The sequence below is a fragment of the Cetorhinus maximus genome, chromosome 15, assembly GCF_964194155.1.
Source record: "Cetorhinus maximus chromosome 15, sCetMax3.hap1.1, whole genome shotgun sequence".
Classification (NCBI taxonomy): Eukaryota; Metazoa; Chordata; class Chondrichthyes; order Lamniformes; family Cetorhinidae; genus Cetorhinus; species Cetorhinus maximus.
Window position 1 is genome coordinate 82,065,714 of NC_135893.1, and position 16,904 is coordinate 82,082,617.

At 42.7% G+C, this 16,904-nt stretch overlaps 1 protein-coding gene across 4 annotated transcripts in view; it reads left to right on the top strand.

Moving 5' to 3' along the window:
* abca3b (ATP-binding cassette, sub-family A (ABC1), member 3b) overlaps positions 1 to 16,904 on the top strand; it is a 107,111-nt gene that overhangs the window by 18,794 nt on the left and 71,413 nt on the right. For all 4 annotated transcript variants that reach the window (XR_013578981.1, XM_078558715.1, XM_078558717.1 and 1 more), the window contains 3 exons: positions 1,885 to 2,001; positions 3,158 to 3,278; positions 4,934 to 5,107. Coding sequence is in view for 3 of the 4 variants with exons in the window: in XM_078558715.1 (XP_078414841.1) it covers positions 1,885 to 2,001; positions 3,158 to 3,278; positions 4,934 to 5,107 (412 nt within the window). In the remaining variant the exon portion in view is untranslated. The remainder of the gene's footprint in view (positions 1 to 1,884; positions 2,002 to 3,157; positions 3,279 to 4,933; positions 5,108 to 16,904) is intronic.

A 16,904-nucleotide genomic window follows, 5' to 3' on the forward strand; every position in this document is an offset into this window, starting at 1 on the left:
AAATAAAGAGGTTTGAAAAATTTCCCTGCCATGTCCCCTCATGTAACACTGTCACATGAGTTGGGACACGTCCATAACTTTTATTGAAACCTTTCGTAAAAATTTAAAGACCCTCATGAAACCTCATCCCGCCCATGGATGAGGTTTCATGCTTTTTCAGAGGCCCGCTTGGGCTCCCGGCCTACCTGCCAACCTTAAGGTTGGATGGGCAGGTCCATCAATCACGTTAATTAGTTTTTTAATGGCCTTAATAGGCCATTGACAGTTTGGCGGGCGCGCAGCCAATTCGAACTGACAATGTTAATGACGTGGGGTGACATTGGGACGCATGCCTGACACATTCCCGTGTCATCTTACGCGTCGGTGAGCGGGGGCAGGGCCCACTCGCCAACCGAAAAAACCTGCCCAGTGTGTGTCTCAAAGTGGCGCATGAGATAAAAATTTGTATATGCGTATGTAGCCCCCTTTTTAATTTGAGTGGTTCAATTTGAGGAAAATAATAACCTAAATAATAACAGGACAAACTTTAGTCTTAGGATCAAAAGGCTGGTTTATTACAAAAATGACTGCTGAAAGTTATTAACTACAATACAGATACAAAGATTAAAAGTAGATAAAAGAAAAAGATACTTAAAGATAAGATTTCAAATCAGTTTCTGTGAGATATTGTTGCAGCCCTATTGCTTGAGTTCCTTTGTTTCTGAAGTGAAGGTGGCGAAACTTGAGGATTTGTCAGCAGCTATGATGGCTTCTGCAGTTGACCAGTTGGTGTTTGCCTCTCTTGGGTGGATTCAGCAGGTTTTTGGGAGAGAGAGAGAGAAGGTTTCCTATTGCTCACTACTTCTGAGGTTACAGCACTAGCAGATTGTCTGGACTTTTTCAGCAGAAATGGCAGTTGATTTTGTAATACCTTCATTTTTGTCCTCCCTTGGTCAGGAACCCTCTCTGAAGTTATTTCTCAGAGTTCTTCCTGGGGTTCTGCACACAAAATGGCTGTTCGCCGCTAGGCTTTATACTGTTCAAAAACTTAAAATGGCTATAATGTGATCTGGACAAAGTGCCAAGTCATCTTCCAGAGAAGGCAAGTGGTAATCCCATTTAGCAATCTGAAGTCCCCTTATCAGCTACAGTGTTCAAAAAGGGCCAAGGTTTTCACACCGTCAGGGAAAGCCAATGTTTAAGGACTCATTGAATTTCAGAAGTCTTTTCATGTCTTAGTATGTCTGCCTGAAATCCACTTAAAACTTTCTGGAAGCTTGACCACATTGAGCTGAAAAGGTCAGGTGACTTTTGGCAGCCATTTTTAAGGCTTCTGGTGTCCATTTAAAAATGTTTCCCAAAATCTATAAAAATCTGGAATTAAAAGTCTGATGATGACCACGAAACCATTGCCGATTGTTGCAAAAACCCATCTGGTTCACTAATGTCTTTTGGCAGATTTCTTTCCCTGTCCTTACCTGCTCTGGCCTACATGTGACTCCAGACCCACAACAATGTGGTTGACTCTTAAATTCCTTCTGAACAAGGGCAATTAGGGATGGGCAGTAAATGCTGGCCTAGCCAGCGACACCTACATCCCATGAACGAATAATAAAACTTAAAAAAATCACAGCTACATGTTCATGACTATGTGTTTGTGTGTGTATAGAAATACACATGCTTGCATTCAGGTTGGTTAGAACATCAAAATCATTCTTTCCCTTCGATTTTGGTCAGAATCTTAACGTGTTTACTAAACAAACTGTTTAATAATACTTTGTGATATTTTGTTGATCTGTGATTATTAATTGTCCCATCTTTAGCAAATGAAGTGAGAGCACTGACTCTTGATGTGAACTGATAGACAGGTGGCTCTGATGGCCTATGGCCTTGTTTTTTATCCAGGAGTACATGAAGATGATGGGTCTCAACAACTGGCTGCATTGGATGGCCTGGTTCTGCAAGTTCTTGCTTTTTCTCATCATTTCAGTATTTTTCATGACTCTACTGTTTTGTGTGCAGGTACGTGTTTGTTTCAAGCACTATTTTTTAGAGTTTGGCTATTTTCAATCATTCTCCATCTGATGTCGCAGCTTCAGGTTGTGGTTCAGTGGATAGCACTCTCACCTTTTGAGCCAGAAGACCATGGATTCTAGTTCCAATGCAGAGACTTGAGCACAAAATATAAGCTGACACTCCACTGTGGGGCTTAAGTGCTATACGGAGGTGCCGTCTTTTGTATGAGGTGTTAAACTGAGGCCCTGTCAGGTGGACATCCTTAATTGATGTGCCTGCCTTAATGATGCGGAGGAATATGCCAGTTTCCAGCACACCTTGCATGGTGGGAGAGGCCCCCTACAATATCCACAGGCCTGCTGGGATTGCGCGGGCTATGGGCAGGGAATAGCAGCAGAAGCCTGAAGGGTAACAGTTGTGGGCCTGGCTCATTTAACAAGATCCTAGTATAACCTCTCTTACAGTTTATATTCACTCAAATTAGGAAGGTTGAGGGTGTACTGATTTGAGGTATTTACAATGATAAGGGAATTTGATAGCATAGGTTAAAATAATTTTCCTCTGGCAGGGGAGTTCAGATCAAGGGGACACAATCTTAGAAGCTGGTCTGTTCAGGAGTAAAATCAAGAGGAGCTTGTTTCGCACGCAAGGAGTACTAGACATCTAGGATTCTGCCCTCGAAGAGGCTATAGAACTTTTAATCCTGAGAACTTGATGGTATTGATGGGATTAGAGTGGTGGGGTGAGGGGGCGGTTTGTCACTAATGGGGTTGGAGTGATGGCTGGTTGCTTTGTCATTAATGGGGTTGAAGTGATGGGGGTTACTTAGTGATGAGATTGGAGGGGCGGGGGTGTTGCTCAGTGATGTACTTGGAGTGTCGGGGGTGGGCTTGTTAGTAATGGGGTTGGAGTAATGGGGGTATTTAGTGATAAGTTGCGCGTGTTGGGGGGTGGTTCTGTCAATAATAGGGCTGAAGTGTTACATATTGATGAGGTTGATGTGTGGAATGAGTTGCTCAGTGATGGGGTTGGAGGGGTAGGAGGCAGTGGGTCTATCAGTAATGGGATTGGAGTGAGGGAGGTGACAGTCTGATGGGTTTATTGATTCTAGTGACCGGGTGGACTGGGACTGCCTGTTCTTACAAATTGTGTTGCTCAGCAGGTGTCTGGACACGGAGCAGTGCTGAACCACAGTGACCCCACCCTAGTATTTGCGTTTCTCCTGATGTTTGCGATGTCTACGATTTCATTCAGCTTCATGATCAGCGTCTTCTTCTCCCAAGGTACTTGTTCCTGGGCCTGTCCCAGAGGCAGTGATGGGTGCTATTTATTGGATTGTATTTTGTTTTACCTGTTGTTGAAAAATAAAATATACTGCACAGAGCTGGTAACATTGCTGTGATTTATTTCTTATTTAGAGTCCAGTTTCTTGAGTGTGACAATAAGGAGCAGGGGAAAGGTGTGCTTTGCTACTCACAGGTTGCATTAACCAGTGCAAACATTGAGCCAGACAACAGTGGTTCCTCAGTGTTGTTAAAGGAAGTAGATGCAGTAAGATCTGATAGATCCCTGACACCTGTATTAAGGGGTGTCCTCTAGCTGTTTGGGATTATGAGGTTACACAGATTGATGTCCTCCTTTTAGACAGAAAAGATCATTATGCAACAAACTTGCTGTGTAAAATCATTTCTGCTGATCTCACTTCTGGTTCTTTGGCCATTGTTTTGATCCTTGTTTTATCTTAACCTCTCAAGTGAATTTTGCACCCAGCAACAGCCTGGATGTGTCAGAGAGAAGCTGACATTCCTTCATCCTCCATTTCCTCTTTTCCCTCTCTCCATGCTGATTGCTGTAAGTAATAGTTGAGAATGGTTCCAGGGATGAAGTACTTCCAATTATGTGGATAGATTGGAGAAGTTCAGGCTGTTCTCCTCATGGATGAGAAGCTTGAGAGGAGTTTTGATAGAGGTCTTCAAAATCATGACGAATCTGGACAGAGTAGATGAGGAGAAACTGTTCCCATTGGTGGAAGAGTCATGAATGTGGAACATGCTACCACAGGGAGTGGTTGAAGCACATAGTACCTTTAGGAAGGCGCTAGACAACCAATTGAAGGAGAAGGGAATAAAGGGTTACAATGATCGATTTAGATGAGAAAAAACAAGAGGAGGCTCAAGTGGAGCATGAACATTGGCATGGACCGAGCATTAGCCTGCTTCTGTGCTGTATGTCCTATGTAATCCAATGAGAACCAGAGGACACAAATTTTAAGTGATAGACAAAAGAACTGATGGCGACATATGGAAAAGCTTTTTAGACACCAACTGGTTAGGATCTGGAATACACTGCTTGAGAGTGTCCTGGCGGCAGGTTCAATTGTGGCTTTCAAATGGGAATTGAATAAGCACCTGAAATTGAAAGATTTGAAGGGCTATGGGGAAAGGTTGGGGAAGTGGGACTAGGTGAGTAGATCTTACAGAGAGTTGACACAAGCATGACAGGTTGAATGGCCTCCTGTGCTGTAACCATTCTGTGATTCTGTATCGGTTGCAGTTCAATGGAAAATTTGGGCTGGGCTCCTGGGCTGCTGTCAGCTGATATTGTTGCCAGTTTAGTGACCAGAGCATCCTGGTATCTGTGTGATATCCTGGTCCACATTGGATAAATGTATTTTCAGCCACTTGGGTGAGGTATACCAGAGTGGGATCAATGCAGCTCATTGCCTTCAGGGGGAGAAAAGTGGGAATAAAAGGAACTAGGGGTGCGTACTGAATGAGGTGGTTGTAGTACAGTCACACATGTCCCTGTACCGGCCATTGTTGCAGGTACAGTGTCCTTCACTTGCATTTGTACAGATAGTAGGTCTGGTAAATGTATCTGCCCATTGCAGAATGATGTGTGTGTCTGATTTTTACCTGATTGCTTCTCTTTTTTTCAGCCAACGTAGCGGCTGCAGTTTGTGGATTCATGTACTTCTTTTCATACATCCCCTACTTCTTCATTGCACCACGTTATCGCATGATGACAACCGCTCAGAAAGTGGCATCATGCTTGATCTCGAATGTTGGAATGGCACTGGGATGCCAGGTAATTGGCATGTTCGAAGGGAAAGGTAAGAGCACTTGCTATTTTATGAAATTGTTAGTGATTTATCAAGTGTCAGCTCAGGTCTGTGGTAGCTCTCTCGCTGTGAAACCCATTCCTGGACAAGCACACGATCTAGGTTGACACTTCATCATAGTGTTGAGGAACACAAACTGAGGCCCCAACTGCCCCCTCAGGTGGATGTGAAAGATCCTACAGTACTATATTAAAGAAGAGCAGGGGAGTTCCCCCTAGTGCCCTGGTCAACATTTATCCCTCAATTATTATTATAAACAGATTCATTAGTTAGTAATCTCATTGCTGTTTGTGGGATTTTGCTGTGCTCTAATTGGCTGCTGCATTTCATACACCATTTCATATTACACCAATGACTATCATTCAGAAGTACTCCATTGGTTGTAAACTGCTTTGGGATGTCTTGAGGTCGTAAAAATTGCTATATAAATGCAAGTCCTTCCTTTTTCTTTCAACTCTTTTCAAAACAGTCTGTGTTGCACAGAGCTAGGTCAGTTTGTGCAGTCAGCAACATTGGATGGTCAACTATTTCTGAAAGCCTTTACCACACTCCAGTGCTTAGCGTATTGGGATTGGCTACACTGTTATGCAGCTGCACCTGCCTTGACTTGCCCTTGAGAGGGCTTATCCAAGATTGAACCATTTACTGAACTTGGTTTTCTGACTATTGATTTGAGCACTTATAGCACTGAGACCTCCTGTCACGGAGCACTGATGAAAAGGTGGCGCTTTGCTGTTTTCCCTGCAGGTAATCTATGCAGAAATTAGTTAGCTGAACTCTTCCAGATACTAATGTCATACATGACTGTATCATCAGCTTTCACTTCCAGCTTTCCCTAATTATTTCAAGGACATAATGTAATGCATGTTGCCAGTGAACCGAATGATGTATCTTGCTGTGATAAAATTGCTGGAATTACTGTGCATTAAAGTGATAAAGTAACTTTGGGTTATGAGTTCCTTGCACAGACACTTAGCAACTGCCTAGCAATGAACCACAGCCTTGATTATTAAATATATCAAGATCTCCTGATTTGAAAGATTCATAAACTTGATAGTTATATGCGCTTAGACCATAAGATGTAGGAGCAGAAGTAAGCCATTCGACCCATTGAGTCTGCTCCGCCATTCAATGAGATCATGGCTGATCTGATAATCCTCAACTCCACTTTCCTGCCTTTTCCCCATAACCCTTGATTCCCTTACTGATTAAAATCTGTCTATCTCAGCCTTGAATATACTTAACGACCCAGCCTCTACAGCCCTCTGCAGTGAAGAATCCCACAGATTGACTGCCCTCGGAGAGAAGAAATTCCTCCTCATCTCTGTTTTAAGTGGGAGCCCCCCCTTTACTCTGAGATTATGCCCTCTGGTCCTAGACTCTCCCACAAGGGGAAACAACCTCTCAGCATCTACCCTGTCAAGCCTCCTAAGAATCTTTTATGCTTCAATAAGGTCACCTTTCACTCTTCTAAATTCCAGTGAGTTCAGGCCCAATCTACTCAACCTCTCCTCATAAGAAAATCCCTCCATACCAGGGATCAACCTAGTGAACCTTCTCTGGACTGTCTCCAATGCTAGTATATCTTTCCTTAGATAAGGGGACCAAAACTGTTCACAGTATTCTAGGTGTGGTCTAACTAGTGCCTTGTATAGTTTTAGCAAGACTTCCCTATTTTTATACTCCATTCCCTTTGAAATAAAGGCCAACATTCCATTTGCCTTCTCTCTTACCTGTTGAACTTATATGTTAGCTTTTTGTGATTCATGCACAAGGACTCCCAAATCCCTCTATGCTGCAGCCTTCTGCAGTCTTTCTCCATTTAAATAATATTCAGCTCCTCTAGTCTTCCTTCCAAAGTGCATAACCTCACATTTTCCCACATTGTTCCATCTGCCAAGTTTTTGCCCATTGACTTAACCTGTCTATGTCCCTCTGTAGACTCCTTGTGTCATCCTCACCACTTGCCTTCCCACCTATTTTTGTGCCATCCACAAACTTGCCGATAGTACATTCACTTCCCTCATCTAAGTCTTTAGGGCAGGATTTTTCAGTCAGTGCGCAGGGGCGGGCCCGACGTGCCATGCGTAAAATGATGCATGAAGACGTCAGGCGTGCGTCCCGACATCATTGCACAGTCCCGCGATATTTCGTTCAGCGGGTGTGCGCCGGAGCCGGCTGCACGCCCGCCAATGTGTAAACGGCCTATTAAGGCCATTAAGAAACCAATTGAAGTACTTGTTAATGCTGCCCGTCCAACCTTACAGTTGGCGGGCAGCCGAAAAGGCCAAGCGGCCTTCGTGTTTTTTAGGAAACCTCATCCACGAGTGGGATGAGGTTTCCTAAAACTTTTCTTTAATAAATAAAATTTTTTCATAAATATAAAAACATGTCCCACCTCATGTAACACAGTCAGATGAGGGGACATGTTTAAATAAATCTTTGACCCATTTATTTAATTTTTTCCATATTGATTCAATCTCCGAGGCAGCTCTGTGCCTCAGGGAGATTGAGCTGGCCCCGACTCCCCATCCTCCCCCCCGCCCGCACAGGTAGCGCTACCGCTCGCGTATTACACTGGGCAGGCCTTAATTGGTCTGTTCACGTAAAATGGCTGCACGGAGCCAATCGCAGTAACCGTCCGCTCCCGCCAAGCCCGCCCGCCGCCTGAAAAATTCAGGCCTTTAATATATATTGTAAAATATTGAGGCCCCAGCACTGATCCCTGTGGCACTCCACTAGTTACAGGTTGCCATCCCAAAATGCCCCCTTATTCCAACTCTCTTGTCTTCTATTAGTTAGTCAATCCTCTATCCATGCTAATATACTACACCCAACACCATGGGCTCTTATCTTATTAAGTAGAAATATGTGCGGTAACTTATCGAAAGCCTTTTGGAAATCCAAATATATTACATCTACTGGTTCCCCGTTATCTTATCCTGCATGTTACCACCTCAAAGAATTCTAATAAATTTGTTAGGCGTGCTTTCCCCTTCATGAAGCCATGCTGACTCTGCTTGATTAGATTATGTATTTCTAAATGCTCTGCTATTACATCCTTTATAATAGACTCCAACATTTTCCTAATGACAGATGTTAAGCTAACTGGCCTGACCTGTTTTTTGTCTCCCTTTTTGAATAAAGCTGTTACATTGGCCGTTCTCCAATCCTTCGGGACTTTTCCAAAATCTAAGGACTCTTGGAATATTACTACCAGTGCCTCCACTATTTATGTAGCTACTTCCTTTAATATCCTAGGATGCAACCCATCAGGTCCAGGGGACTTATCAGCCTTTAGCCCTTTAGTTTCCCAAGTATTTTTTCTCTCGTGATAGTAATTGTATTTATTTCCTCCCCAACTTTTGCCCCTTGATTATTTAGTATTTTTGGAATGCTATTAGTATCTTCTACCGTGAAGACTGATGCAAAGTATTTATTCAACTCCTCTGCCATTTCCTGGTTCCCCATTATTATTTCCCCAGCCGTATTCGCTAAGGGGCCTATGTTCACTTTGGCTTCTCTCTTCCTTTTTATATATTTACAGAAGCTCTTACTGTCCGTTTTTATATTACTTGCTAGTTTATTCTCTCTTTTTTTTTGGTCATCTTCTGTTGGTTTTTAAATCTTTCTCAATCCTCCGGCTTACCATTAATCTTTGCCACGTTGTATGTTTTTTCTTTCAATTTTATACTGTCCGTAACTTCCTTGGTTAACCTTGGTTGGTTTATCCCCTTCCTTGAATCCTCCTTCCTCACTGGGATATACCTTTGTTGAGAGTCATGAACTATTTTCTTAAACGTCTGCCATTGTTCATTAACCGTCTTTTCTGCTAAATTGCTTTCCCAGTCCACTGCAGCCAACTCTGCCCTCATTCCATTGTAATTACCCTTATTTAAGTTTAGTACAGTTGTTTCCGACCCACGTTTCTCACTCTCAGTCTGAATGCTAAATCCCACCATATTATGGTCACTGTTTCCTAGGGGATCCTTTACCCTAAGATCATTTATTAAACCTGCCTCATTACACATTACCAGATCCAAAATAACCTAATCCCTGGTTGGATTCACAACATATTGTTCTAGGAAACTGTCCCGAATACATTCTATGAATTCTTGCTCGTGGCTACCTCTGCTAATTTGATTTTCCCAATCTACATGAAGATTAAAGTCACCCATGATTAATGTACTGCCTTTTTTACATGCCCTCATTATCTCCTGATTTATTCTCTGTCCTATAGTATAGCTACTGTCAGGAGGCCTATAGACTACTCCTACCAGTGTTGTCGTCTCCTTGTTATTTCTTACCTCCACCCATAGGGATTCTACATCTTCTGATCCAAGATCCTTTCTTGCTATCGTACTTATTCCATCTTGTACTAACAAAGCTACCCCACCACCCTTTCTTTCCTGCCTGTCCTTTCGAAAAGTCCCCAGCTTTCATCTCCTTGTAACCATGTCTCTGTAATGGCTATAAGATCATACCCATTAACCTCTTTGTGTCATTAATTCATTTATTTTGTTCCGAATACTACATGCATTTAACTAAAAAGCCATTAATTTTGCCTTTTTACCATTTTTTCCCCCTTTGACCCTATTTGGTGCTGTTTTTTCATGTTTGTACACTCTGTCCCTTCCTGTCACACTCTGGGTATCATTACCTAGATATCTGCCCTGCAAAGCTGTCACATCCTTTTGCTTTGTAAGCCTATATATCCCCTTTCCAGAACCCTCCCCCCGCCCCCTCCATTTAGTTTAAAGCTCTCTCTACAGCCCTAGTTATTCGGTTCACCAGGACACTGGTCCCAGCATGGTTCAAGTGAAGCCCGTCCCACAGTAACAGCTCCCTTCTACCCCAGTACTGGTGCCGGTGCCCCATGAACTGAAACCCATTCCTCCCACACCAATCTCTGAGCCACACATTTAATCCTTGACTTTATTTACCCTCTGCCAGTTTGCCCGTAGCTCAGGTAGCAATCCCAAGATTATTACCTTGGAGGTTCTGCTTTTTAATTTAGCTCCTAACTGTTCAAATTCTTTCAGCAGAACCTCCTTTCTAGTCCTATCAATGTCGTTGGGACCAACATGGACGATGACAACTGGGTCCCTCCCCTCCCGCTCCAAGTTCCTCTCTAGCCCTGAGGAGATGTCCTTAACCCTGGCATTGGGCAGGCAACAAAGCCTTTGGGACCCACGCTCACAGCTGCAGAGAACAGCATCTATCCCCCTAATTATACTGTCCCACTACCACTTCTACACTCCCATTTCCTCCCCCCACTTGAATGGCTCCCTGTACCACTGTGCCGTGGTCAGTTTGCTCATCCTCCCTGCAGTCCCCACTCTCAGCCACACAGCTTGCAAGAACCTTGTACCTATTGGACAGTTGCAGGGACTGAGGCTCCTTGAACGCTACCCCCTGGGTCCCCACACCTGCTTCACCTGCAGTCACACCCTCCTGTCCCTGATCACAGACCAAATCTGAATTATCTAACCTGAGAGGTGTGACCACCTCCTTGCTCCTTCTCATGCTGCCGCACGACCCCTCTTGTGCTGTCTCATAGGAAATAAGAAAAGCGTTAGGCCATTCAGCTCCTCGAGTCTGCTCCACCATTCAGCTAGATCATGGCTTATCTTCTACCTAGAAGCCAGTTTTCTGCACTATCCCCATATCCCTTGATATCTTTAATATCCAAAAATCTATTGATCACTGTCTTGAATATTCTCAATAACTGAACACACCCTGCTCTCTCTCTCTTTCTCTCTTCCACCCCCCCCCAACCGCCTAGTTCTAGATCATCCAACCAGGGGAAGCATCCTTCCTGCATCTACCCTGTCGAGCTCTGCAAGAATTTTGTTGCTTCAATGAGATCACCTCTCATTCTTCTAAAATCTAGAGCATATAGGCCCAGTCTCTTTATCTCCTCCAATCTCTGCTCATAGGACAGTCCTACCAGGAATCAGTCTGATGAACCTTCATTGCTCTCCCTCTATAGCAAGTATATCGTTCCTTAGGTAAGAAGACCACAGATGATATTGAAATTGCAGGAATACTGATTGGCTACTTAGTCTTAGTTTTCACTGAAGAGGCTAACAAAGAGGGAATGATAACAGTAGAAGTGGTCAAAAGGGATATTATGGTACAAAGAAAAGTGATGCTAGATAAAAAAATGAGGACAAAACCCTGGGTCCAAATGGATTGTACCTATGGATATTCAAAGAAACTAGGCAAGAGACAGCAGAGGCACTAGCCATACATCAATTCGCAAAGGAATATTGTCAGAGGATTGATTTTAAAAAAGGGAGATATAACTAATCCAGGGAATTATAAAACAGTTAACATCACTGATGGAATAAGTACCAGAATCTTCATTTAGCCAATCTTATTGAATTATTTGAAGAAGTAACAAAGAATAGACAAAGGCAATATTTTGATGTTAAGTTACCATTTAAGTCCTTTGTGATATTGTAATTGAGTGGTTGTTGCATCAATATAAATAATTTTACTTATCAAAATACATTTTATGAATAATGGAGAATCAAGTACAATTGATCCTTAATTGTATTTGATTCACTCAGAGTGTGACCTGCCAACCCTTTGAAGGTTCTTTGGTCAGTATTTCATTTGAGGGAAGTTCTTCAAACTGGCAGTAAGTGGGAAATGTCATCCCACTGCTGGGACCTCAGTTGTTCACCATGTATGTAAATGATTTGGATGTAGAAATTAGCAGTATATCATAAAAATTTTCAGAAGGTACTGAAGTGGGTGAGTATAGAATCTTGGTTAGACTACATAGCCATAATCTCCAAAATGATATAGATGGGCTGGTAGAGTGGGTGGTAAAGTGGCAGATGGATTTTAACATAGAGAAGTGTGAGGTCATACATTTAGGGAGGTCAAACAGTTAAGGGGATTACACAAAATATGGGAATATACTAAGAGGGGTAGATGAAGTGAGAGATCTTGGCGTACAAGTACACAGGTCCCTGAAGGCAACAGTTCAAGTAGATAAGGTTGTAAAGAAGGCATATGGAATGCTCTCCTTCATTAGCAGAGGTATAGAATATAAAAGTAAGGATATAATGTTGGAATTGTATAAAACACTGGTGAGGCCACAACTGGAGTATTGTGTGCAGTTCTGGTCACCACATTACAAGAAGGACATAATAGCTCTGGAGAGAGTGTAGAGGAGGTTTACAAGAATGTTGCCAGGGTTAGAAAAGTGTAGCTACGAGGAGAGATTGGATAGGTTGGGGTTATTTTCCTGAGAACAAAGAAGGCTGAGAGGTGACTTGATTGAGGCGTACAAAATTATGAGGGGACAGGATAGAGTGGACAGGATAAAATTGTTTCCCTTGGTGGAGAATTCTAGAACCAGGGGACATAGATTCAAGATAAGTGGCAGAAGATGTAGAGGGAACATGAGGAGGAACTTTTTTGTGCAGAGGGTAGTGGGTGTCTGGAATTCGCTGCCCAAGTTGATGGTAGAGGCAGAAACTCTAAACTCTTTTAAAAAAGTACCTGGATCTGCACCTTAAGTGCTGTAAGCTGCAGGGCAATGGGCCGGGTGCAGGAAGGTGGGATTAGAGAGGGCGCCTGGATGTCCTCGGGCTGGCATGGACAAGATGGGCCGAATGGCCTCCTTCTGTGCTGTAATTTTTCTATGGTTCTATGATTCTAATACTCCAGGTGTGGTCTCACCAAGGCTCTATACAATTGCAGCAAGACTTCTTTACTCCTGTAACCAAATCCTCTTGCAATAAGGGCCTACATACCATTTGCCTTCCTAATTGCTTGCTGCATCTGCATGTTCAGTGACTTATGAATGAGAACACACAGGTCCCTTTGGAGATCTACACTTCCCAATCTCTCATCATTTAAGAAATACTCTGTGTTTCTGTTTTTCCTAGCAAAGTGGATAACTTCACATTTTTCCACATTATATTCTATCTGCATGTTCTTGCCCACTCATTTAGCTTGTCTAAATCCCCTTGAGGCCTCTTTGCATCCTCCTCGCACAACTCACATTCCCACCTAGCTTTGTGTTATTAGCAAAGTCGAAAATATTACATTTGGTCACCATATCCAAATCATTGATTTAGATTGTGACTAGCTGGAGCCCAAGCATTGATCCTTGTGGTACCTCACTAGTCACAGCCTGCCAATCTGAGTATGACCCGTTTATTCCTACTCTCTGTTTTATGTCTGTTAACCATTTCTCAATCCGTTCCAGTATTTTACCCCCAATCCCATGTACTCTAATTTTGTTTACTAACCTCTTGTGTGGGACCTTATGGAAATCCTTCTGAAAATCCAGTTACACCATATCCATTGGTTCCCCCTTATCTGTTCTGTTAGTTACATCCTCAAAAAGCCCCAACAGGTTTGTCAATCATGATTTGCCTTTTATAAATCCATGTGGACCCTGCCCAATCTTACCATTATTTTCCAAGTGTCCAGTTATCACATCCTTTGTAATAGATTCTAGCATTTGCCGTACTACTGATGTCAGACTAACAGGTCTGTAGTTCCCCATTTTCTTTCTCCCTCGTTTCTTGAATAGTGGGGTTACATTTGCAATTTTAGAAGATGACCACCAACGCATCTACTATCTCTGCAGTTACCTCTTTCAACAGTCTGGGATGTAGATCATCAGGCTGAGGAGACTTATCAACTTTCAGTCAACTTTACTAATACTAATTTCTTTCAGTTCCTCATTTTCACTTGTTCCTGGGTTCTCTAGTATTCCTGTGAGGTTTTTTGTATTTTCCTCTGTGAAGACAAGCACAAAGTATTTGTTTAATTTCTCTGCCATTTCCTTATTCCCCGTTCTCAATTCTCCTGTCTCTGCCTGTAGCGAGCCCATGTTTGTCTTTGCTAATCTTCTCCTTTTTACATACCTTTAGCAGCTTTTACAGTCCATTGTTATGTTTCTCGCTAGTTTACTTTCATATTCTATTTTTTTATATATCAGATTCATGGTCCTCCTTTGCTGAATTGTAAAATGCTCCCTGTCCCCAGGTCTACTGCTTTTTTTTGCCAACTTTTGAAGTCTGTTGCTTTGATCTAATGCAATCTTTAACTTCCCTTGTTAGCCATGGTTAGATCACCTTTCCTGCTGGGTTTTTGTGCCTCAAAGGCATGTAAGAGTGTTGTAAAGCATGTATTAACTTTTTAAATGCTAGCCATTGTCTGTCTACCAATGGTCTGATCTGTGGTAGATCAGGAAGCTACATTAAAAGGTATGATGGTAGACAGACAGATTTAATATAAAATTCCATCATCTTATGGTCACCCTTCCCTGAAGGCTCCTTTACAATTAATTAGCCCTTTCTCATTGCACAATACTAGATCTAAAATAGCCCATTCTCTAGTTGGTTCCTCAACATAGAAAACCATCCGTATACATTCCAGGAATTTGTCCTTTACAGCATTAGTGTTAATTAGGTTTACCCAATCTATATGTAGATTGAAGTCCCCCAAGATTACTGTATTACCTTGTAATATGCACCTCTGATTTCTATGCCCTTCATTACCACTACTGTTTGGTACCTATAAACAACTCTTACTAATGTTTGCTGCCCCTTGCTGTTTCTTAGCTCCACCCAGGCTGATTCTACAGCTTGATCTTTTGCTCTGAGATCCTCTCTTACTAATGTACTGACCCCATTCTTTACCAACAGTGTGACCCCACCTCCTTTTCCTTATTGCCTATACTTCTTAAATGTTGAATACCCTTGAACATTCAGTTCCCAGCCTTGGTCATCCTGCAGCCACGTCTCCGTAGTGGCAATTAGATCATACCTGTTTGCTTCCATTTGTGTCATCAATGCATCTACCTTGTGTGAATACTGCGTGCATTCAGACAGAGTGCCTTTCATTCTGTCATCTTATTATTTTTGCAACCTCTAGCTTTATTTGCTGGTGCACTCTTAAGTTTGTATGCTCTGTCCCTTCCAGCCATTCTCAGATTATCAATTCCCTTACTGCTGTCTTGCTCTCTTGCCTTATCCTCTCATTAATTTATCACATCTTCCCTCACTTGATCCCTCACCCCCACTATTTAGCTTAAAACTCTCTCTACCGCCCGAGTTACATGACTTACCAGAAAACTGGTCCCATCGCGGTTCAGGTGAAGACCGTCTCAACGGTACAGCTCCCACTTTTCCCAGTACTGGTGCCAGTGCCCCATTTCTCTCTCACTACTCTTTGAGTCACGCATTTAAGTTTCTTATTTATCCTACTCCAATTTGCTCGTGGTTCAGGTAACACTCCAGGGATTATTATCTTTGAGGTACTGCCTTTTCATTTAGCCCCCTAGCTGCTCATATTCCCTGAGCAGAACCTCTCTCCTAGTTCTCCTTATGCCATTTGTACCTACATGGTCAATGACAACTGGATCCTCCCCCCTCCCACTGCAAGTTGCTGTCCAGCCCAGAGCAGGTCCCAAACCTGGCACCGGGCAGGTACCGTAGCCTTCTGGTCTTACTCTCAGCTGCAGAGACCTGTGTCTATCCCCTGACTATACTGTCCCCTACTAACACTACATTCCCATTAACTGCCCCCCTCCACTTGAATGGCTTCCTGTATCATGGTGCCAAATTCAGTTTGCTCATCCAAGCTGCAGCCCCCGCTGTCATCCCCACAAGTTACAAAAACCTGGAATCTTTTGGACGATTGCAATGTCTGAGGCTCCTCCACTTCTACCTTCTCCATCCCCTTGCCTGCTTCACTTGCAGTCACACCCTCCTGTTCCTGATCATTGACCAAATCAGAAGACCGTAACCTAAGAGGTGTGTTCGTCTCCTGGAATAAAGTGTCCAGGTAACATTCCCCCTACCTGATGCATTGCAGTGTCAGAAGCTCGGCCCCTAACTCAATGATTCTGAGCCGAAGTCCCTCAAGCGGCAAATACTACAGAAAAGTTTGCCTTGGATCACACTGGTGAACAGGAGCTCCTGTATTCTGCAGCCGCCACACATATCTGCCCTGCCATCTTTATAGTATTTAATTAATTGATTATTTTACTGAGTAAATTTTAATTAACATCTCTAGTCCTGCCTATGCTTATATTCTTATTATTTCAATAAATGTTCTACTTACCCCTATTGAAATTCCCTCGTTATGATAAATAGGAAATACTCACCAACCAATCTACTACTACTACTATTAATAAACCTTAAAACTACTAATAAAACCTTATAACTACTAAAATTACCTGAGTTTTGAAAGCTAAATGAGAAAAACACTCACCAACCAATCAACTACATGTTTTCCTGTGACGTCACATTTTAATCTTTCTCAGAACGCGGTCGGTCCACTCTGGAGCTACAGATTGGATAGTTCGTTTAGATGCTGCTGTCCATCTCTGGGTCCTCCCTTCTCCTGCCCTTTTTAGGTGCCGCTGTTTTTCTCTGGACCTTCCTCTCTCACTCCCTCGCTCTTGCACTGCCTCACCAGCCCCCGGCCCATTGTGTTGCCTTACCGTCTCTTGCCCACTCTCTCACTGTTTCTTACAAAGGCTGTGGTGTATTCCTGGCCTCTCTTATTGTTTGATGAGTAATGTTTTTTTAAATAGTAGTGGGTTTAGAATGATTTCTGCAGAGGTCCATTAACAAATGGGGAGGAGGGAAGGAATGTACAAAATGAGAATTGTAGATAATTGTAATAATGATTCTGGTGACCTTCACAGACTATGATCAGACAAAGTCACAATTAATTCAAGGAGCTACAATTTATCTGCATACAGTGCTACTGCTAATGGCTCAAGTATTTTCTGTTGAAAGTTTAT